Source organism: Enhydra lutris, unplaced genomic scaffold, assembly GCF_002288905.1.
Source record: "Enhydra lutris kenyoni isolate GAN:26980312 unplaced genomic scaffold, ASM228890v2 scaffoldscaffold68, whole genome shotgun sequence".
NCBI lineage: Eukaryota > Metazoa > Chordata > Mammalia > Carnivora > Mustelidae > Enhydra > Enhydra lutris.
The window spans coordinates 15,246,192-15,271,083 of record NW_019154152.1 but is presented as its reverse complement, the minus strand read 5'-3'; the positions used below and the strand labels follow the sequence as shown (position 1 = coordinate 15,271,083).

The 24,892-nt window shown below is 40.1% G+C and overlaps 1 protein-coding gene across 1 annotated transcript in view; it reads right to left on the bottom strand.

The window, feature by feature from the left end:
• Positions 1–14,919, bottom strand: part of LOC111159349 (alkaline ceramidase 3-like) — a gene marked incomplete at its 3' end in the record, with an annotated part of 121,594 nt that extends 106,675 nt beyond the window's left edge. Inside the window, exon 1 of the mRNA XM_022521746.1 lies at positions 14,817–14,919. Within this exon, the coding sequence (XP_022377454.1) occupies positions 14,817–14,919 (103 nt within the window). The remainder of the gene's footprint in view (positions 1–14,816) is intronic.
• Between the last annotated feature and the right edge of the window lie 9,973 nt (positions 14,920–24,892).

Genomic DNA, 24,892 nt, shown 5'->3' with positions numbered 1-24,892 from the left:
TTAAAGCTGAAAAGTTTTTTAACTTGAGGCATTATCAATATATTGGAGAATATAGACATATTTATAATTACAATACTCTGTGAAACGTATACACATCATTCATTCAATAAATATTTGCTGAAAGTCTCATATAGTAAACACTCTAACAAACCCTGGGATACAGCAATGAACTAAGGGCCCCTCCTTTTATTGACTTTACATGGTCTCAAAGACTTCCCAAGTCTACAGAAAAATGAAATCATCAAAAATCATAAGAGCACACAAAAAAAAATCATAAGAGCACATAAGGAAACACAACAGCCATAAAAGAAGAACAGCAAAACAAGCAACAGAAACACACAAAGATGAAAGATACTGAATTAATGGATATAAGATATTAAATGTTTGATATGTTTAAGGAAATAAAACAAAGCAAAAACAAAAACAAAAACTAAAAAACTATCAGAAATTGTCAGGTAGATTTAAAAAAGAAAGCCTTTAGAAATGAAAAATATAATAATTTAAAATGCTAATGAGAAAAAAAGAATGTGAAAGAAAAAAATTTAAAAGGCTGAATTAACCAAGTAAAGAGAGATGAGAGAGATAAAGCAGGACATTCCAGATCGGAAAGAATAATGTATGCAAACACAGGAAACGATGAAGCTGCATTCTGTGCTTGAGGAAATAAAAGCTGAATTATATTGCTGAAGTATAAAGTGCAAGTGTTTAGAAAGGCAAGAGATTACATCAGAAAAGTCATCAACGGCCAGTTCGTGAAACTCTTTATCCATTATACTTCTCAACTCTATATTGCACATGTGTCAATACTCACTATCTGAAGTTCTTATCTTATATATCTGTAAGCACACATTTTTATTTAGTTAATAGTATTTCTAGTTTTGAAATGTATAAATCGTTAGCTAAAATAAAGAAATAGCTATTAAGCAATATGGCAGACACCCCAAAAATCTTCTCTTACAAACACCTAGACATGCTGGATAAAGTTTAATAATATATTTTTCAATGCACAATTCAACTCCCAAAAGACTAAAGGTAATTCCCAGAGGGAAAAACTAAGAACCAAGAAAATCACTATGACTGTTCTACAAAGAGAAAGAGGTAGGGCAGTGAATTGGCTGTCTCATTATCATAGAAAGTAGAATTTCAAATGCTCACAAAGGAATAAGAGATAAGGCACTGGACCATGGAAGGATGGGAACTGGATCTGAGATCATCTACATGAAATGCTTGAGGGACTACCTACTCAGTAGTTAAATGAAACAGAAAAGCAGCCACCCAGTAGCACAGAAAACAGTAAGAAAGTTGTTCCATAGTGATCTAGTTTAAAAGAGAAAACAAATAAAACAATAAAAACAATTACCTCCTCTGGAAGTATAAACACAAGGTTTGTGACAGGCATATTCTAAAGTGGCCACCAGGGGGCGCTGGGGTCACTCAGTCAGTTAACCAGCAACTTTCTTTGGGCTCAGGTCTTGGCTTAGGTCTTGATCTCAGGGGGCCATGGGATCCAACAGAGCAGCCACTCTGCACACAGCCAGAGTCAGCTTGTCCCTCTCCCTCCCCTTCACCCTCTGCCCCTCACCGTGCTTATGTACACGCTCTCTATATAAGAAATTTAAAAAATATATTTTTTTAAATAAATAGGGCACCTGGGTGGTACTGTCAGTTGGGTGTCCAACTCTTGGTTTCAACTCGGGTCCTAATCTTGGGGGCATGGAATTCAACCCCCTGTGGGGCTCTAAGCTCAGTGAGGAATCTGCCTGAGACTTTCCCTCTGCCCCTCGCCACCATGCCCCCCTCACTTGCTCACTCTCTCTCTCTCTCAAATAAATAATTAATTAATAAAGTGGCCACCAGAATCCTTACCTCCTAGTATCCAAGCCCTTGTGTAACTCCCTCCCTCTGTACGTAGGCAGAACTAGTGACTTGCTTCTAACCAACAGAATATAGCAAGATGATGAGATATACATAATTACATGTACGTGATAATATTATATGAGATTGCAGCACCCATCTTGCTGGAGTCTCTTACTCCCTTGCTGGCATTGAAGAAGCAAGCTGCCACATTGTTGAGCTGCCTATTCTGGGGGTCTCATGTAACAAGGAACCAAGGGCAGGTTCCAGGAGCTAAGAGTAGCCTCCATCCGAAAGCCAGCAAGAAACCGAAGCCTCAATCCAACAACCACCAGGAACCAAATTCTGCTAGTAAAGGCTTCCCTCTTCAAGCTTCAGATGAGACCACAGCCCCCACCAACACCTTGATTGCAGCCTTGTGAATCTCTAAACAAATGACCGAGCTAGGCCAGGCCCACACTCTTAAGCCATAGAAAATGTGAAACTATAAATATGTGTTACTTTAAGCCATTACATAAGTAGAAATTTGTTATGCAGCAAAGACTAATCCAAGGTGGAACTACATACTGTAATAAGATGCACTTGCTCTCTCTTACTCTATCTCTGGCAAATAAATAAATAAATGACATGTAAGTTAGGAGGAGCATACATAAAGTTAAAGTAGCTTCTTTCAATTACTTAAAATGAGAGAAGAAATAAGTTTGGACTTTAAGTCAAACATGTATTTAAAAAATACTTAAATAAATACCAGAACTAGAACAAACCAGTAGCTTCCAAACCGTAGAGGGGAGAAAGAAATTAAAAAACCTATCACTGCCAAAAGAAGGCAAGAAATATAGATGTAGAATAAAAAGCATTATAAAAAAGGGTGGAAATATGGGATGCCCAAGTGGTTCAGTCGGTTGGGTATCTGCCTTCAGCTCAAGTCATGATCCCAAGGTCCTGGGATTGAGTCCCACATCCCTGTTCAGCAGGGAGCCTGCCTCTCCCGCTCCTTTTGCCTGCTGCTCTCCCTGCTTGTGCTCTCTCTTGCTCTCTGTCAAATAAATAAATATCTTTTTTTTTAAAAAGGGTGGAAATAAAAATATATCCGTAGTCACAGAAAGCAGAAAATAAGACTGAATTTTAACAATAAAAGAAACAGTTATCTGCTTTATAGGATAAACACCTTAAACATAAGGGCACATAATAGCTGACAGTAAAAAAAAAAAAAAAAAGCCTGGGTAAAAAATAGGCCAGGCAAAAGGAACAAAATAGATTTTAAAGCAGAAATTCAATATACAACTTAAATTTCAGGTCATTTTTAGAATTAGTGCCATTATTTTTGTCCAATCTCTTAAAGAAGCAAACCATTTTCTGATGGTACACATGGCTTTGTACTAGTCTCATAGTTGGTAGAGCAATTTTATGAAGATACCTACACAGCATGTTTACCAAATAATTAAGGAAGACTTCTTACAGAAGACAATAACAAGAAATATAGGCTGTAAACAGGATTTACATGTCCACCTAATACAGAGTAATAAGGACCACATTTACCCTCCTACCTGAAACAACCAATGAAGCAACAAAGGTGCACAAGAAAACTCTTTGGGATGATGAGTATATTTAAATTTTGGTTGTGGTGATGGGTTCACAGGAGTACATCTGTCAAAATTTAGCAAATCATACACTGTAATTATGTATAGTTTTCTTGCACAGCAAAGGAAACCATCAACAAAATGAAAAGGCAACCTAATAATGAAAGAAGATATTTGCAAAAGATGTATTGATAAGGGGTTAATATCCAAAATATATTTAAAAACTCACACAACTCAATCCAAAGAACCCCAAACAATCCAATTAAAAAATGGGAAGAAACCATAAGTGACTCTTAATCTCACAAAACAAACTGAGGGTTGATGGGGAGAGGGGGTTGGGAGAGGGGGGGTGGGGTTATGAACATTGGGGAGGGTATGTGCTATGGTGAGTGCTGTAAAATGTGTAAACCTGGCGATTCACAGACCTGTACCCCTGGGGATAAAAATATATTATATGTTAAAAATAAATAAATAAAATTAATTAAAAAAAAATGGGAAGAAGACCTAATAGACATTTCTCCACAGAAGACATACAAATGGCCAACAGATGCATGAAAAGACTCTCAACATCACTAACCATCAGAAAAATACAAATCAAAACAGTGAGATTATCACCTCATACCAGTCAGCATGGCTAATATCAGAAAGACAAGAAATAACAAGTGTTGGGGAAGATACAGAGAAAAGGGAACCCTCACACTCCTGGTAGGAATGTAAATTGGTGCAGCCTCTACAGAAAACAGTATGGAAGTTCCTCCAAAAATTAAAAATAGAAATGCCATAAAATCCAGTATTTCTACTTCTGGGTAGAAAAATAAAATGAAAAAACTAATTTTTTTTTAAGATTTTATTTATTTGCCAGAGAGAGCCTTTTAAATCTTTTTAGTTTTAACTTCTAATATAGTAAATACCAAAAGATTTATTAACTCACAGACCTCTTCAGGGTCCTCAATAATTTTTCAAATGTATAAAAGAGGTTATGAGACAAAAAAACATGAGAACTTCTGATCTTCTAAAAGTAAAAGTTGAATATGGGCATGCCCTACAATCTAACCATTATACTTGTCAATATATACAAGAACTCTTAATTTGTGTATACTAGAACATGTACAAGAAGGTTATAACATTATTTGTAATAGCCAAAACCTGAAAACAAAAAACATCCAGAAACGGAAGAATGGATAAATCAACATATTCATACAGTAGAATTCTAAACAGTAAAAATAAATGAACTATATCTAAACCCATCAACAGATCTCAACAGAGATAATTCTTGGGAACAGGATGATACATAATTGAGAAAAGCAAGTTGAAGAATAAACACACACATACACAGTACAATTCCACTTATACAGACTATAAAATAAGGAAACCTAAACAGTGTATTTTTAGAAATGCATATGGTGAAAAGCTAGGAAATGATAAACAATAAACTAAGGATAGTGGTTATCTCTGGAGAAAAAGGAAGAAATGGGATGAAGGAAAGGCAAAGAGGGGGCTAAATGTTTATTTAATGAATGCTCTTTAAAAAAAGAACAGTCCTCCTTTATCAAGGTCATAATTCTCTTTAATTGTCAAGCTTTAAGTTGGACGTTTCTTTTTTTTTTTAAGATTTTATTTATTTGACAGAGACAGAGAGAGAGAAAACAAGCAAGGGAAAAGGAGAGGGAGAAGCAAACTCCCTGCTGAGCAGGGAGCCTGAGATGGGAGATGCAGGGCACAATCCCAGGACCCCAGGATCGTGCGTGACCTGAGCCAAAGGCAGACACTTAACTGAGACACTTAACCTAAATTGGATATTTCTAGAGTAGTAAAAGAACACTGAACATCCAATTGGCAAAACTAACTAAAGGAATTCCAGGGATCAAATGGATATCAGACAACAAAACCAGACTGTCCTCCTGTCTACTTTAAAAAGGGGGTGGGGGTGGGGAGGAATTGCTACCCAGCAGGTAAAATAGCCTCAAACTGTAATATTTCATTTGCGAAGACTATCTTAACCTAGAATGTCTCCTTATTGTTTTGTAGAAATGAATGAATTCCAGCCATAAGACAGTTTTTACAGCAGTATCAAGATTTTAACAAGTGCAATGTTAAGAGTTCTGTTTTGAGTCCATTCAGTCTTTCCTCTTGCTGTTAAAAGCAGCTTGCTCTGAAAAGTTAAAGAACTTTAAGATAGAGTTCACACCTATAATGCGTCAAAAATTTTTCCAGTCATGCAACTGAATTATTTCAACCTTAAAGTACTTATTTATTTTCACTGGGTAAAATGCCTCTTTTGAGTCTTATGAGTGTATTATAGGGATAAATAAAATGATGCTTATAAAAATTCTCTGAAATTTTCAAAGAGAGGGCCTATATTAAACTTTATTATTATTTTTAAAGTTTCATCCTCTAAGAATAAAATGTATGGTGTGATTTGGCATACTCTGAGTTTACACAACAGGAAATCAAAATTGCTCAAAACTCAACTTTAGGGGTACCTGGGTGGCTCAGTGGGTTAAAGCCTCTGCCTTGGGTTCAGGTCATGATCCCAGGGTCCTGGAATCAAGCCCCACATTGGGCTCTCTGCTCAGCAGGGAGCCTGCTTTCTCCTCTCTCTTTCTGCCTGCCTCTCTGCCTACTTGTGATCTCTGTCAAATAAGTAAGTAAAATCTTTAAAAAAGAAAAAAAAAAAAAAACTCAACTTCAGACACTATTTCAGTTACTTATTGCTGAATAATAAGCCACCTCCCAAACTTCATGGCTTTAAAAAACCATTTACTATTATCTCTCATGGGAAGAATACAAACAATGAAAAGTGCACCAAAAAAAAAAAGAAAAAAAAAAGAAAAGTGCACCAAAATATAAACATAATACATAAACAATGTTTTGGCAAGAGTATAGTATATTCAAGGAAAGCAGGAATTATAGGGAAATGGAAGAACAAAGACTAAAGAGTTTAGAATACACCTGATCCCATAATGAGTTAAAAAACTACATAACTAAGAGAATGGTGAAAATTAAAGACACACCAACACCAAATGTTGGTGAAGAAGTGGATGAAATGCTGTGAATGTAAAACACTATGTAAAACCACTTTGAATAAAGATCTGGCAGTTTCTAATAAAACTGAACACACAATTAACCCTCTGACCCATTTATTCTAATCCTGACTATTTACCTATAAGAATGAAAATATATTTCCACAAGACAACTTGTATAAGAATGTTCATAAGCAGCTTTATTTATAATTGCCAAAACCTGAAAAAAGCCAGGTGTTCAGCAATAGGAAAACTGATAGACTGTGGAATATTCATATAATGGAATACCACTTAGCAATAAAAAGGAACTACCAAAACTTGCAACAACATTGGTGAAATCTCAAAAACCATATGCTGAATGAAAGAAGTCTTATACCAAACAGTAAATACTGCATGATTCCACTTATATTCAGTTTCAGAACAGGTACATCTAATCTATGGTGGGGGGAGGAACATCAGAACAGTGGCTGCCCTAGAGAGAAGGGGAAGGTGAAGGTGAGGATTAATAGGGAAGAGGCATGAGGAACTTTCTTCCTTGATAGTAAAGTTCCATATTCTAATAGAGGTTTTGGTTACACAAATGTATGCACTTGTTAAAATTCAGCAAATATACCATAAAATTTGTGCATAACTTCAAATATAAATTTTACATCCAAAGAAAACCCACAAAGAATTGATCTTTAAGGGTACCTGGGTGGCTCAGTCAGTTAATCGTCTGCCTTCGGCTCAGGTCATGATCCCAGGGTCCTGTGATCAAGTCTGGTCATGATCCCAGGGTCCCTGCTCAGAGTCTGCTTTTCCCCCTCCTTTTTCCTTTCCCTCCCCCGCCCATGCCCACTGTCTCTCTCATGCTCTCTCTCTAATAAATAGATAAAATCTTAAAAAAAAAAAGAATTGAACTGATGATAGGCATGTTAAAGGATTTAAGGGAAAGTGTATAGATGTCTGTAATTTACTTTGAAATGTGTCAAAAATAAAGTGAATTGACAGAAGAATGGGTAAATGGACAGATATGCACTAAAAAAAGCATGAGGCACCTCAGTGGCTCAGTCAGTTAAGCAGCTGCCTTTGGCTCAAGTCATGATCCCAGGGTCCTGCTTCTCCCTCTCCCTCTGCCTGCTGCTCTCCCTGCTTGTGCTCTGTCAAATAAATGAAACCTTAAAAAAAAAAGTATAAAACAAGCATAATAAAATGTTAAAATAGAATCTAGGCAACAGATATTCACTACAAAATTCTTGACTGTTGTGAAAATATTCATTTAAAAAAAAAAAAAAAAAGGAGTTTTCATGCCATGTTAGAATTTGGCCTTTATCCTTCAGTTAATAAAAAGTCCTCGAAAGGAGGGGTACCTGGGTGGCTCAGTCTGTTAAGTGTCTGACTCCTGATTTCCGCTCAGGTCATGATCTCAGGGTTGTAAGATCAAGCCCCACGTCAGGCTCCACGATCAGTAGAGAGTCTGCTTATCCCTCTCCCTCTGCTCCTCCCTCCTCTCGCACACATACAGGCTCTCTACCAAATGAATAATTTTCTTTAAAGAAGACTTTTTTAGGGGCACCTGGGTGGCTGAGTGGTTTAAGCGTCTGCCTTCGGCTCAGGTCATGATCTCAGGGTCCTGGGATCAAGCCTCACATTGGGCTCTCTACTCAGCAGGGAGCCTGCTTCCCCTACTCTCTCTGCCTGCCTCTCTGCCTACTTGTGATCTCTCTCTCTCTCTCTCTCTCTCTCTGTCAAATAAATAAATAAGATCTTTAAAAAAAAAAAAAAAAAAGTTTTTTTAAAGTCTTCCAAGGGAAAGAGAAGCACCCAACCCTGTAAGGAGTAATCACTCAAGGTTTAAAGAGGTATCCACTGAGTGAATGTAGCTACAAATGACAAGGGAACATCATGTGCAAAAGCAATCCCATTGAAAACATCTACAAATTCTGGTATATTTTCAATATATGCAAACAAATGAAAAAAAGGATGAAAGGGAGGAAAAGAGAAGAAAGGTCCGCTAAAGTGAGGAGTCAAGTAAGTCAAGGAAGAAACCTCCCCCCCAAAAGTTTAACCTTTCAACTGACTGGATGTGGCCCACCCACATCACTGAGAATAATCTTTACTTAAAATCAACTGATAAATGTTGACAACATTTATAAAATACCTTCACAGAAACACCTAGATTAGTATCTAATTAAATTAGTGGATATGATAGCCTAGCCAAGTTTATACATAAAACTAACCATTACAGATGAGGAGGCCACAACTATAACACAGTATGATTTACTTTTTAGACTTATTTTGACTAGATTCCAATTCAACTAATATTTATTGAGCACCTTGTATTGGCCAGGCACTTCACCTGACTGTGCACTTTCACACATACCATGCCATTTACTTCTCCTAACCCTCTTAGATATCATTATTCTCATGTTATAGAAAATAAGCCGATACAAACAATGACTAAGTGATTTGCCCAGAGTCACAACACTCAACTGAGCAAAGTTCAGATAGGAATCTTGATCCTGGCTCCGAGTCATTATACCATGAACTTTCCCCACAGTATATATGTAGGACTTTTGTGTCACTATTTAATGCTTCTGCTGTCTCTTTTGGGCTCTATCATTTTGCCAGACCTAAAATGTTTCTCCATGTCTCCACTTCTTTTAAAATGCTCTTTTGCACTGCCTAAAACTCTCCAGGTCAGGTTTTTTTTTTCCCACTAAGGGAGAAACAGTTGGCAAAGGAATAGGGTAAACCCAAAATCAAAGGAATTAAAACTTAAAAATTAAAAAAAAAAAAAAAAAAACTTAAAAATTTAACCAGAGCTAATAATGCACTGGGCAAGACTTTCATTTATTTTCTCTAATGATTTTATTTATTTGTCAGGGAGAGAGACAGACAGGCAGGCAGAGGGAGAAGCAGGCTCCCCACTGAGCAAGGAGCCAGATGCTGGATTCGATCCCATGATCCCTGGGATCATAACCCATGCTGAAGGCAGAAGCTTAAGCAACTGTGCCTTCCAGGCATCCCAAGACTTTCATTTAAATGTTCACTATTCTATGTATTCTGGCTTAGTAAAGTTCCGCAAATTATCATTTGAAGTATTCATTCTTCTTATTTACCCATATACCAATTACTGTTCCATTAAAAAAAAAAAAAAACTATCATTTCTTCCAATATGTGCTACCAAATGAAAATTCTTCCTAGTTAATATCTTGGACAACACAGGTAAATATTAAGCCAAGATGAGACTTCAAAATGCTCTTTGCCTTCAAGCATTACTAAGTCTGAAAAGTGGTTTGAAGGGCTCCTTGGTGGTGCAGTCAGTTAAGCATCCAACTCGGGATTTCGGCTCAGGTCATGATCTGCAGATTGTGAGATCAAATCCTGCATCAGGCTCCGTGTTCAGTGGGGAGTCTGCTTGTGATTCTCTCCCTCTCCCTTTGCCACTCCCTCCAACCCCCTTGCAGGTGCATTCTCTCTCAAAATAAATTAGTAAATAAAATCTTTTCAAAAAATTAAGGCAAAAACTGCTGGTGATTATTCACTGCACTTTGTTACTCAGTTCATGTACAGACAGCCAAGTGTGTAGCTGAGTTGCCTCCTTGTCTCCTGGTAATGAATGTATGTGACATTTTACAAAAATGAATAAGCAAAAAATGGAAATAGCCAACAATGATGAAAGTGTAGCAAAGAAACAAAAAGTGATAATGTTGGAAGTAAAATTCCAATCACACATAAAGTTATCAAAGAAATAGCTGACAACGATGATGTTGACTGCTGCCATCTGAGGGACTCTAGATAAACAGCCAGACTAACTTGAAGGCAAACTTATTAACATAAATGAAAAAAGTGGTTGTGAGAAAAGGATGAAGAGGGACCAGAAGAAATGATGCCAGCAAAAAACTCTGCATTAGAAGAACTCTCAGAGATATTTCACAATATTGAAAGTGCAAAGAGTAAAATGTTGAAGCTGAACCAAACTTAGAAAGGAGAATGACAATTCATTAAGGCATAGAAAAATCACTCATTCCACATCACATGTTACATGACAAGAAAGCCAGCACAGTTCAAACTACTTCTGGTAACTTTTTGTACAAAGAAATAACACATTTTAATTATCAGTGTTTTTAATGTTTTAAATTAGAGTACTAAATAATAGTTTTGCTATTTTTTTTCATTTCTCTAATTTATAACCAACAATAAGAGGGTTTATGGTGTTTGACAAAAAATTTTGAAGTTCTGGGGCGCCTGGGTGGCTCAGTGGGTTAAAGCCTCTGCCTTCGGCTCAGGTCATGATCCCAGGGTCCTGGGATAGAGCCCCACATCGGGCTCTCTGCTCAGTGGGGAGCCTGCTTCCTCCTCTCTCTCTGCCTGCCTCTCTGCCTACCTGTGATCTCTGTCTGTCAAATACATAAATAAAATCGTAAAAAAAAAAAAAAAAAGGCAGAGTTTCTGAAGAGACATTTAAAAAAAAAAATTTTAAGTTCTCAGAACAACTGTAACTTTTCCCATTGATTATTAAGACTAGTTTGCCAGGGGGTACCTGGATGGCTCAGCCCTTAAGTGTCTGTCTCTGGCTCAGGTCATGATCCCAGAGTCCTAGTCTCAAACCCCATATCCAGCTCCCTGCTCAGCAGGGTGCCTGCTTCTCTCTCTCCAGCCCCCCCCCCGCCATGCTTGTGTTCCCTCTCTCCATCTCTCTCTATCATAAATAAAATCTTAAAAACAAAAATCAAAAAAGGAAAGACTACTTGGCCAGATTTTAAGTTGCATGGTCACTACCATAAAGAGTGAGGACTGCCTGTACCTATAACTTCTGCCACACCAAGGGATATATCATTTCGCAATTATAATTAAGAAAAAAACTCTACCTTTTCCTCTGTCCTTACAATAGGCTCAAGCAAAAAAGGAATTTGGGGAAAAAGAGAAGAGGAAGAAGAAAAGAAGAATTTGAACTGATCTTGGGTGATATTAAAAAATAAAAAGTCAAATTTTCAGGTATTTCAGTGACTCAGAACTGCTGCCACATCTGAACACGCAATTCCAGAAACTCATTTTTTTATTATTCAAAATACACAGAGCCTAATGCTAAAAGATAAGATTCTTGAATAATTATTCAATTTATCCTTTGCAATAGTATACTCTTTCATCTATCATCATCCCTTACATATAGGGACAAAATGAAAATGTGATAGAATATGGCATATAGTACCTTTAGAATCAGACCTCAACTTGAATACTATTTCCACACCACATTTTGCAACCTTAGGTTAAAAAAATTAAAGAGGGGAACCTGGGTGGCCCAGTAGGTTGAGCTACAGACTCTTGATCTGATTTTGGCTTAGGTTATGATCTCAGGGTCTGAGACTGCTGAGCATCCCCCAAGCCAAGCTCAATAGGGAGTCTACTTAAGATTCTCTCCCTTTCCCTTTGCCTCCCCCCACGCCCCACATGCAAGTGAATGCTCACCCACTCTCTCTTTTGCTCTCGCTCTCTAAAATAATAAATAAATCTTTAAAAGAAAAAAAAGAATGAGAGAAGATAGATGAAGTGCTTAGCAAAGTGTGGTATATAGTAAATACTTAGATATGCCTATTATCTCCATTCTTATCTTTAATATTTGTATCATTACTGTAAATATTATAACAATGATAAAACTATATTTTTTTATTTTATTTTATTTTATTTTGCCAGTGTTTCAAGATTCATTGTTTATGCACCACACCCAGTGCTCTATGCAATACGTGCCCTCCTTAATACCCACTACCAGGCTCACCCAATACCCCACCCCATTTGGGGTTTTTTTATTAAAGAATTTATCGGGTGCCTGGGTGGCTCAGTGGGTTAAGCCTCTGCCTTCAGCTCAAGTCATGGTCTCAGGGTCCTGGGATCAGACCCAGCATCAGGCTCTCTGCTCAGCAGGGAGCCTGTTTCCCCCTCTCTCTGCCTGCCTCTCTGCCTACTTGTGATATATCTTTTTCTCTCTCTCTCTCTGTCAAATAAATAAATAAATAAATCTTTTAAAAAAAGAATTTATGTATTTATTTGAGACAGAGCAATATAGTGAGAGAGAACGCATGAGCAGTGGACAGAGGGAGAAGCAGACTCCCTGTGGACCCTGGATCATGACCTGAGTTGAAGGCAGACTCTCCAACGGAGCCACCCAGGCACCCAAAACTACATTTGTTTTAAACACACCATTATTAACCAACATATTTTTCAAAGATCAAGTTCTCATACTCCAAAATATGATAGATATCCACTGCCTCCTAGGTAAGAAGACTTGACCTTAACTTCCTCCCAATAATTTTCTCCAAAGGTACACGTGCAAACAACAACCAACATTCACTTACCCTCTTCTTGCACCCCGATTCCTATGTCAAAACCCTCCCTGCAGTCTGCTCAGTTTCCTCCTCGGAGAACGGTAAGACCAAAAGCCATTTCCCATTTCTCAGAGCTATCTGGCAGAACTGAAGTATCTTGCACTCTCATAGCTCACATGACTTAACTGTCAGTTTTCTCTCGATTCTAATCCTTGGTTCTAAACTAAGAGCCATTATTACATATATCCACCCATAAATATGCAAAGGACCTAAAGGCCAACTAAAGCCAACCCCTTTTCTTTACTAAACAATTAATTCTCCATAAAATAATCATGTGAGTTAGTTGAGCAATGTCTGTTTCAACACTTTCAGGAACCTCTATGTCTCCTGAATCCATCCCATTATTCTTCGGTTTAAAAGTTTCCTTATGTTGAAGCAAAATCTCTCCCCTACCATTAGTTTCCATCCATACGCTCTAATTCCACATTCTAGAGAAATAAAGAAAGTTAAACTGCTCTATATGACAGCCCATCCAAAATTTGAAGACCCTTGAGTTTCTCTTTTCCATGTTACACATTTCCAGTTCAGAAAGCATGGTTTAAAGTCTCTTCCTCTCATGGGCCTTCTCAGGACCACGTATGGGCTTGCCAACATGACCTAACATCAAACTGGTAAAGCGCTTCCTTGCCAACACATGGGCTGCCAAGTAATTACACTACAAATGATCCCTTTGCCCTTATACGTCCATCACTACGTAAAAATTATTACTTTAAACCAGTAGTTCTGGATAAGTGACTCTCAGCCTAAATCATGGTTTAAAATGAATGGTTTAAAAAAAAAAAAAAAAGGAATGGTTTAAAATCTTGAACACTACAAAGAGTTCAGGTTTGTTTTTGGTTTTTTTTTTTTTTTTTTTAATTTAGTCAATTACTGTGAAGAGAATGAGGTAGGATCAACTAGCAGGAAACTCTTTCCTCTTTCCTAGAAAGCCAAACAAATGCCTGAGGAAAGGACCCAACAAAGGGTAGGTTAGCGAAGAAGAAGAGTTGCTTCGTGTCCTGAGAAAGTGGATCCAATTAAAAGAAGAAATAGCCCAAAAAATGCTCTGTACTTTGCCAGAAGCAGATAGGTACCAGAAGAAGGATCAAACACTGTGCTCTCAAAACTTAACCAAAGTAAACTGCATTTTAAAAACTGGCAGATTTTTCCTGTGCTCCCCTAGCCTAATGGAATAAAATCTGGCGAAATACACATACACACACACACACACACACACACCATCCCCCCCCACCCCCCACGGGGGCAACTGGGGCCTGTCAGGAGCAGCAGCTGGAGAAGGATGTTCCCCAAGTCCTCAGAAGGTGCAAGCAATGGAAGTAGTGTCTTCAGATGAACCCTAAGCCTTAGGTAGTCTTAAAGGAGGCAGAGTGGCGCAGGGTCTTGGTCCCTTGTGTTGAGAGTCTGGCACCTTCTCTGGCGGGGACCGACGAGGTCCAACGAGAACAGACGAAGAGGAAGGGAAAAACCTGGGACTCTTCACGGTTGGGATAAGACTAAGCTAGGATCTGTTCCTTTCTCCTGTGCCCTTAGGCCGAAGGTGGTGGCAGCAACAGTAGGAGCAGGTGTCCCGGGCCCTCATTATAACGAGCAGTGTCCACTCTCCCAACCTCCGCTCAGGCCGCCCCAGCCTGCCCCACTCCTCCACTCCGGCAGGAATTCCCACCCCAGCCCTACCCCTCAGGCCTCCCCTCAGGTCCAGCGGGGGCTCCCCACTTCTCTTCCGCTCCCCCAAACTCAACGCCCCCAAACCGTCCAGACCCCGGCACCCCTCAGCCGACACACTGATTCCCCCGTCCGCTCCCCTCTTCAGCAGCGCTCCCATTCCTGCCCCCAAGGCCAGAGCTCCCCACTCCACCTCCCCGGCCAGGCCTGGTGCCTCCCCTGGCGGCCAGGTCCGCCCTCCGCCTTCCTCACGCGGCGTCTCCCCTCAGACCGGCGCCCTCCCTCCCTCCCTGCCTCCCGCCTCAGGCCCGGGCGCTGGCGCCCGCACTCACAGAACTCGGCGATGTACCAGGTCACCGCGTAGTTCTCCTCGCACCAGTCCAGCGTGGACGTCGTGGGACCCCAGTAGCCCTCGCGGTCCGCGGCCGGAGCCATCGCGCACGCTGCCGCCGCCGCCACCCAAGCGCTCGCAGCTCGCTGCGCTCGGCTCCGGAGGCTCCCAGGCCGGCTTGGGCCCTTCTCGCGCGCTCACCGCACTCGCCGCCCGCACGCCCTCCCCCGAGGGGCGGGGCCGGCGCCGTCAGCGGCAGTACCCGGCGGGGAGACCCCGCCCACCGGCGCAGCCAGGCCGCCCGCGCCCGGCCGCCGCCCCGCCCACCCCGAGGACGCTGAGGTTTTCCTCCGCCCCTTTCTTCCCAAGGCCGGCCTGTGATCTAGCCGCGGGGGCGACGGTTCCAGGGCTCCCTGTCCCACCCAGACACGCCCCTGGCTGTAAGTTCGGGGCTCCTTGATAACCCTGAGGCGTTTCGCTGTCTGGACGTGTCTGAGCCTTTATCCCTGTGTCTCTTCCCCTGATGTATGATTTTTTTTTTTAAGATTTTATTTATTTATTTGACAGAGATCACAGGCAGGCAGAGAGAGGAAGGGAAGCAGGCTCCCTGCTGAGCAGAGAGCCTGATGTGGGGCTCGATCCCAGGACCCTAGGATCATGACCTGAGCCGAAGGCAGAGGCTTTAACCCGCTGAGCCACCCAGGCGCCCCCCGTGTGGTTTGATTTTTAACGAGGGCGGGGTGGGTTGAAGCCTTCCACAAGCCCTGGCTTGATAAAACCTGTGCAGAGATACACCTTAGTATCTTCCTTGGAGGGCAGGCCTCAAGTGGAGCCCGGAAACAGATCTTTCCCAGCCACCGGGAACTGTAGGAAATAAACAGTGATTTTCTGATAAAGGTAGAGGTAAGTGTCTCTTGGGAACAAAGGGAAAGGGCCACAACCCTGGAGCAAAAAAAAAAAAAAAAGAAAGAGGGGCGTTGAGATCCAATAAAGGAATTCAGCCAAAGCCCTAAAGCTGGTTCAGTTTCGGCTTCCGATGCCGGAGGTTTCCACAGGCTATAATGTTGCCCTACTCTCCAGGCACTAACAACCTCCCCTACTCCAGTCTCAAGATTCTAACACTACACAGCACTGCCAGAGGGATCTCTTAAAAACACAAATGCAACCTTTCCGGCCCCTTGAGCTCAATTACTCAAATTCTTCCCTAGCTCAGAATGTGCTGGGTCTATTCCCACCTCAGCATTTGGCCCTGCTGTTCAGCTGGGACTGCCTTCCTTTCTTCTCTATTTGGCTGACTCCCCCTGGCCCTTTAAAATCCAGCTTCCTGGGTGCCTGGGTGGCTCTCAGATGATTGAGCCTGTCTCCCTCGGACTGGGGTCATGATCCCCCCATTGCCCAGCGGGAAGTCTGCTTCTGCCTGCCGCTCCCCTGGTTATGCTCTCTCTCAAAAATAAATAAAATCTTAAAAAAAAAAAAAATCCAGCTTCCTGAAGCACTTCCTAATTGTCGCCCCCAAGAGCTCCCTTGCCCTTTGTTCATACCCTCTCCAGTGATACATCTGGATAAGAAAGCTTGCTGATCATTCTTTATGGTCTAGGCACCCAGGACATGCCTGACCATGCAGTTTGAAATGAAGATCATAGTTAAGGATGATACAATTGCTATTTTCTAAAGGAACTAGTCAGTTAAGATGCAATCACAGGTAGAAGAGAAAACAAAAGGAGATGCACCCACAGCCTCTGGGCAAAATGACCCTAGCAGATGATAGATGCAAACCTTTACTTTCAGGGTGCAGAACCTAGGAATAGAGGCAGTGTGTATTAATAGATATAGTAGGATATCTGAAGATTTTCTTTGGAACAGGAGACATTGAACTTCTGCTATGTACCTGGCCCTAGGCTGGGTGCTGGAACACGCTGAAATGAATAGTAAAGATCCAAGAGGGATAAAAGGCATTGAGATGTGGGACAACTTCTATTTCTAAACATTTTTAAAATCTCAGCCTCTAAAATGTTTTGTGTATGCTTTTAATATGTATAATAATCATGTATATATAACTTATAAATGAATAAGTGCACATCTATTTGTATTTTCAAAGTGAACATGCAGAAATACATAATCAAAAGTGATTTGCTGGAGTTGGAGCGCCTGGCTGGCTCAGTCAGTAGAGCATGTGACTCCTGATCTTGGGATTGTGAGTTCAAGCCCCATATGCTAGGTGTAGAATTTACTTGGAAAATCTTTAAAAAAACAAAACAAACAAACAAACAAACAAAAAAAAACGGGATTTGCTGACGAAATTACAATAAAAACAGCATAGAGACCACAAAAATAGAGTATGATACTATTTTGCGTGGACTAAATAAAAAATTAGGGTGTTGTGGGGTACCTGGGTGACTCAGTTGATTAGGCAGCTGCCTTCAGCTCTGGTCATGATCCTGGGGTCCTGGATCAAACCCTGCATCTGGCTCCCTTTTCAGCGGGGAGCCTGCTTCTCCTCCTCCCACTCTCTCTGCTTGTGCTCTCTCTGTCAAATAAATAAAAATTAAAAAAAAACAAACAACTGAGGGTGTTGTGGAAAGAACCCCTGACTCAGCCAAATGACTGAAGGCAGGAGATGAAGTCTTGACTAATTCAATACCTTGCACATTTCATCACATTTTCATCAACAGTGGAAAAAAAAAAAAAAAAAAAAAAACCTACCACAACCAGGACAAAAATTTAGGAGAGAAAAATTCACCTGACCAAGAAAACAGGTGCACTACCGTAGTATCACTCTCAGAAAACAAAATGGATTTCATAGTACCATCAGCAAGGTCTATCTTTCTCTCTTTCTAACAAAATTTTCCCAAGTATAAAAACAATGCATGGAAATGTAAGGGAACTTAAAAAGCCAAAACCATCTTGAAAAAGATCAAAGTTGGAGGACTCACACTTCCCAATTTCAGTACTAAAAATCTATACTAATCGAGGGAGTGTAATACTGTCATAAGGATAAACATGTAGATTAATAGGAATAGAATGAAGAGTCCAGACACAAACCCTTAAGTTTTTGGTCAGTTGATTTCCAAAAAAGGATGCTAAGACAATTCAATAGGAAAAAAATAGCCTTTTCAATAAATGGTGCTGTGACAACGGATATCCATATGCAAAAGAATGAAATTAGACTCCTTTTGCCACAGTAAACTAAATTAACTCAAAATGGATCATAGAGTTACATGTAAGCGCTAAAACTATAGAACTCTTAGTTTACATAAAAGTAAATTTTTGTAACCTTGGGTTACGTGGTGATTTCTTATATAAAATAACAAAAGCACAAGCAACGATAGAAAAAATAGGTAACTAGGGCTTCATCAAAATTAAAAACTTTTTGTTGCAAGTAATACCATCCAGAAAGTGGAAAGACAACTCAAAAAGGGGAAGAAATATTTATAAATGATATATCTGACAAGAGACTTGTACTCAGAATATATAAAGACCTTTTACAACTTCATAAAAACACACAAAAAAAAACATAAAAATGGGCAAAGCATATGGCTATACATTTCTCCAAGGAAGAGAAATGCCAATAATCACATGAAAAGATGCTCATATTTGCCATTGGACAAATGCAAATCAAAACCACGATGAGATGCCACTTCACATACACTAGGGTGACTATAATCAGAAAAACAATAAAAATATTATCAAAGACAGAAAATTTGAATCCTCATGCACTGATGTTATGTAAAATGATATGACCACTTTGGGAAACAGTCTGGTACTTCTTCAGAATACTCAGCAGAGTTACCATAGGACCTAACAATTCTACTCTTAGCTGTATGCCAAGGAATTTGAAAACTTGGCCATAAAATACTATACAAGAATGTTCATAGCAGCTTTATTCATGAGAGCCAAAGAGTGGAAACTGATGAATGGATTAATAAAATATAGACTATCCATGCAATGGAATATTATTTGACAATAAGAAGAAATGAAATACGGATGCATGATACAATATCAATGATCCTTGAAAACATTATGCTACATCAAAGAAGCCAAACACAAAAGGGTACATATTTGTATGAAACATCCAGAATAGGCAAATCTTTAGACAGTAAGTAAAGTAGATAGAAAGTAAATCAGTGGTTGGCTGAAACAGGGAATGGGAAGTGATCGCTAATATGTACAAGTTTTCTTTTGGGACAATGAAGTGTTCTAAAATTAGATGTGATAGTGGTTGCACAACTCTGAATATGCAAAAAAAATAAATAAATAAAATTGTATGCTTTTTTTTTTAAGATTTTTTATTTTTTAAAGTAGTCTCTATACCAAACATGGGGCTCAAACTCAACCCTGAGATCAAGAGTCTCATGTTCCACTGACTGAGCCAGCCAGGTGCCCCCAAATTGTATACTTTCAAATGTACAGTAAGTATTCTAAATGCTGAACAGTATAGTAGATTAATTATATCTTAATTAGGCTGGTTTTTTTTTTTTTTTAGATTTTATATGAGAGAGAGAGCGCACGTGCGTGAGCATGGGGTGAGGTGCAGAGGCAGAGGGAGAGGCAGACTCCATACTGAGTAGAGAGCCGGACATGGGGCTCATTCCCAGGACCCTGAGATCGTTACCCAAGCCGATGTCAGACATTTAACCAACTAAGCCACCCAGGTACTCCAATAAAAAGCTGTGTTTTTAAAGAAAGTAATATATTCTTATATTGGAAAGTTTAGAAAACTATGAAAAAAATAAAGGAAATCATTCATAATCCCACCAACTAGCAATAACCATTGTTAACATGTAAGTATGATTTTTTCCAGCATTTTATCTATGGATTTTTTTTTACATGCTAGAACTAATATTGCCTATTTCATATTTCATAAGCATTTCTCATGCCATAAAAACGTCCTTGTAAACATATTAATAATTATATCATATTCGATATTATAGATACACCACAATGTACTTAAGCATCATATATCCATGTTACTATTCCCTTATTAATGAATATTTATGTTATTTCCAATTCCTGTATTTGTTTTTCAGCTAACAAATAGAGAACCCAAATTTTGGGAGCTTTCAACTAGATTCCTAGTGAAAACCCTTTTTACTAGTTCCCGAAACAAAAGAAATCCAAGCTGTAAGCCATTTTTTCCACACGAGACTTGTTGCACCATTTCCTAACTGCAGAGGAAAATTTGATACACAGAAACCAAGTGTGTAGGCTTACAGATTAAGTGATTTTATGATGTACACATTGCCTCTTGTCTTCTTATGGCAAGGCACATCTGTGGTAGCCTGTCAGCACTTACTAGATCCTGTATGTGAGAATATTAGCATGTCACCCACTTAGAGACACTACCCTGAGAGGGAAGAGCCCCTCCCCCCAGGCTGGCTGGAGGCCCGTCTATGGTCCTGCCGCCCGGGTTTCCCTCCACTATAGCGTCTCTCACATTTCATGGTAGTCTGTTTAACAATCCGTCCTCCAAACTCAGTCTCATTCTGTCTCTGTATCACCAGTCCCTCATGGGGCCTGACACAGAACTGGTGCTCAAGGAATATTTAAAGAACAAAAACAATAACAATAGGTGTCATTTATGGTACATTTACCAGGAGCCAGGTCCTGTCCTGGGTTCTTTATATTATACTAACTGAGTTAAATTTTACACAGCCCAATGAGGTAGATACTATTCTCTCTCCCATTTCAGAGTTCAGGTCATTAAAGTAAAAAGAGGTTAAGTTACTTGCCTAAATATATGTAACTAGTTAGTAGCAGAGCCAGGATTTGAATTTAAGTAGCTAGCTTCAGAATACAGGTGCTTAACAGCTACATTAACAAACATTGCTAATGAATCTGTAAAATATTGATCATGAAAGCCAAACTCTGAGAATTTTACAGGGACACAAAAGAGCCCCCATGAGGGTAAGCTCTATGAGTATAGGAACTATGTAACATCACTGTATCCCCAACATACAGCTTGGGACAGAGTAAGTCCTCAGCAAATATGTGGTGAATGAACAATATAAAGAGGCCAGGGTAAGAAAAGCTACAAGAGCATAACAGTTTTTTAAATGGCATTACATTTGTTATCTTTCTGTTTAATATAACCGACTGTACTCATGTTCATTATGGGAAATTTCAACATATGAATAAAAAATAGTCTTATTATGAAATATATAACATATAAAAATAATACATAACTGACTACATATTAAGAATAATGATGGGGCGCCTGGGTGGCTCAGTGGGTTAAAGCCTCTTCCTTCGGCTCAGGTCATGATACCAGTTGGGATGGAGCCCTGAATCAGGCTCTCTGCTCAGCGGGGAGCCTGCTTCCCTTCCTCTCTCTCTGCCTGCCTCTCGGTCTAATTGTGATCTCTGTCTGTCAAATAAATAAATAAATAAATAATCTTTAAGGAAAAAAAAAGAATAATGATGAGCTAGAACCTGATTAAGATAGAACTTATTTGAGAACTAGAACATGACTGATGCCTTAAGCCCTGTGTATCCTTCTCCAATCTCATTACTTCTCTCCCTCCAGAAGCAACCATCTTCCTGAATTTTGTTTGTTTTTTTAAAAGATCTATTTATTTATTTTTGAGAGAGAGAGCATGGGGAGGGTCAGAAGGAGAGGGAGAGAGAATCTCAGGCCAACTTTGCACTGAGTGCAGAGCCCAATGTAGGGCTCGATCTCATGACACTGAGATCAGGGCCTGAGCTGAAACCACAAGCTGGACACTTAACCGACTGCCCCTGCAAGGCCCCCCCTGAATTTTGTGTCATTCTTTTACCTTTGTATACTTTTATCACATGAATGTATCCCTGAGTATATATTTTGCATGTTTTTGAATTTTATAAAAATAGACTCATAGGGGCACCTGGGTGGCTCAGTGGGTTAAAGCCTCTGCCTTCGGCTCAGGTCATGATCCCAGGGTCCTGGGATCGAGCCCCACATCGGGCTCTCTGCTCAACAGGGAGCCTGCTTCCTCCTCTCTCTCTGCCTGCCTCTCTGCCTACTTGTGATCTCTGTCTGTCAAATAAATAAATAAAAATCTTAAAAAAAAAAAATAGACTCATATAGTAAGCATTCTTCTTAGACTTTTTTTTTTTTTTTGGCTCAACAATATACTTTTAAGATTCATCTATGCTGTTGTATAAAACTTGTAGTTTCTTGGGGCACCTGGGTGGCTCTGTTGTTAAGCATCTGCCTTCGACTCAGATCATGATCCCTGGGTCCTGGGATAGAGCCCCACATTGGGCTCCTTGCTCAGCAAGAAGCTAGTTTTCCTTCTCCCCAGCCCTGGCTTGTGTTCCCTCTCTTGCTGTCTCTCTCTCTGTCATATAAATAAAATAAAAGTCTTCAAAAAAAAACTTGTAGTTTCTTCATTTTTACTCTTTTATAATGTCTTCTATTGTCTTCTATATGTCTTCTATTGCATGACCATGCCACACTGTATTTATCCATTTACCCATTTTTGCTACTGTAACCAAGCCTACCTCAGCAGGCTCCCCGCTGAGCAGAGAGCCCGATGTGGGGCTCGAACCCAGGACTCTGGGATCATGACCTGAGCCGAAGGCAGAGGCTTTAACCCACTGAGCCACCCAGGCGCCCCGCACAAGAATTTCTTTAGCATATTACCTGTGAATGGAAGAGTCTGCACATTTTCACCTTTATTAGATAATACCAAATAGCTTTTGGAAGTAGTTATACCAATTTACATTCCCACAATAAAGTTATATTTCACAATATAAAAATATAACCTACAATAAAAATACATATATAAAAAATCATCTGAAATTTCATCATTCAGTAATAAGCAGTGATAATATTTTGGTATACGATGGACCAAACATATTTCTGTGTTTGTGTGTGTGTTTTATTAAGACATATACATATGTATGTTTTATTAAAATAGAGTTTATTCATTTATTTATGAATGAATTTATTTGACAGAGAGAGAGAGCCAGGGCACAGACAGGGGAAAGAGCAGAGGGAAAGGGAGAAGCAGACTCTCCACCAAGCAGAGAGCCCAATGTGGGGCTCGATCCCAGGACCCTCGGGTCATGACCTGAGCTGAAGGCAGACACCTAACTGACTGAGCCAACCAGGTGCCCCTATTACAATAGAGTTTCAAAACACAAATCATTTGGGAGTTTTCTTTCTTTCTTTCTTTCTTTCTTTCTTTCTTTCTTTCTTTAAGACAGGGAGAGAGACAGGGTGGAGGGAAGGGCAGAGGGAGGAGAGAGAAAATCTTAAGCAGACTCCTTGATGAGCAGGGAGCCCAATGCCAGGCTAGATCTCATGACCCTGAGATCATGACCTGAGGTGAGAGCTGAAACCAAGAGTTGGATGCTTAACTGATTTAGCCACCCAGACATCCTTTGGGATTTCTTGTTCTCACTTAAAATACATGACAAACATCAAAGAATAAAATTTTTTTTAAAGATTTTATTTACTTATTTGACAGACAGAGATCACAAGTAGGCAGAGAGGCAGGCAGAGAGAGAGAAAGGGAAGCAGGCTCCCCGCTGAGCAGAGAGCCTGACACAGGGCTCGATCCCAGGACCCTGAGATCATGATCTGAGCTGAAGGCAGAGGCTTTAACCCACTGAGCCACCCAGGCACCCCAAAGAATAAATTTTTATGCACCTGCTCATGCTTATGCTTCCAGAAACATCACTAGAGTAATCATCACTCTCAATCCCAGACTTTGAGACTCAACAGCCACCTCCATACCTGGACCCCAGGTCCCACTCTTCAGGCAGAGTTAATGCTTTCTTTTCCTTGCTCCCTAGCACCCTGTGCATTTCCCATACTTGGCCTCACTGCCTGTTGACTAGCTTGTACACAGAAGGCAGCTATGAGTTCCTGGAAAAAAATGATCACCCATAAGCATCTCTGTGTTCCCAGGGCCTAGCACCAGAACTAGTATGTGAACAAGTCCACAGGTACTTCTCAGATTAAGTAAAACATCCACTTTTATGAAGCAATCTGGCATAACAGTGAAGAGGTTAAGAATATCAGCTCTGCGGGCGCCTGGGTGGCTCAGTTAGTTAAGTGTTCTGACTCTTGGTTTTGGCTTAGGTCATGAACTTAGGGTCATGGGATCAACCCTGTGGCCAGCTCCATGCTCAGCTGGGAGTCTGCTTGAAGATTTTTCTCTCCCTCTGCCCTTCCCCCAACTCACTCCAATTCTCTTTCTAAAATAAATAAATCTTAAAAAAAAGAAAAAAAAAGTACCAGCTCTGGAACATGGCAAATGTAACCTTACATTCCAAACTCACTTCTTAATAAGCTGTGATTATAGTCCTATTAACCACTACAAGCCTCAGTTTCCCCATCTATAAGATGGGGAAGCAGGGGCACCTTGCTGGCTCAGTCAGTGGAGTGTGTGACTCTTGATCCTAGGTTTGTGAGTTTGACCCTCATGTTGGGTGTGGAGATTACTTAAAAATAAAATCTTTAGGGACGCCTGGGTGGCTCAGTTGCTTAAGTGGCTGCCTTCGGCTCAGGTCATGATCCCAGCGTCCTGGGATCGAGTCCCACGTCGGGCTCCTTGCTCAGCGGGGATCCTGCTTCTCCCTCTGCCTCTGCCTACCACTCTGTCTGCCTGTGCTCATGCTCTCTCTCTCTCTCTCTAACAAATAAATAAAATCTTTAAAAAAAAATAAATAAAATAAAATCTTTAAAAAAAATGGGGAAGTAACAGTACCCACTTCATGTTTGGATTAAGTGAAAAAGATGGTTGCAAAATACAGTGCCTGGGAAATGAAAGGAGATCAAAATACTTCGTAGTATTGTGCTATTATTGTCACTTAGAAGGAAGGAGGAAACCCCCTTGGTGAAGCTCAGGGCATCATCCTGCCCACCAGGCACGAGAGAGATGGTGGAGAACATCTGGGCCTGATTTTCCTATAAGATCTATTTTCTAAACTAAGCTGAAATTTGGATCACAGAGAACAAAAAGTCAGTTTGTTTTTTAAGAAGGCTCCATGCCTAGCATGGAGCCTAACCAAGGGCTTGAACACATAACCCTGAGAACAAGGCTTGAGCTGAAATCAACTGTCAAATGGCTTAATGGACCAAGTCATCCA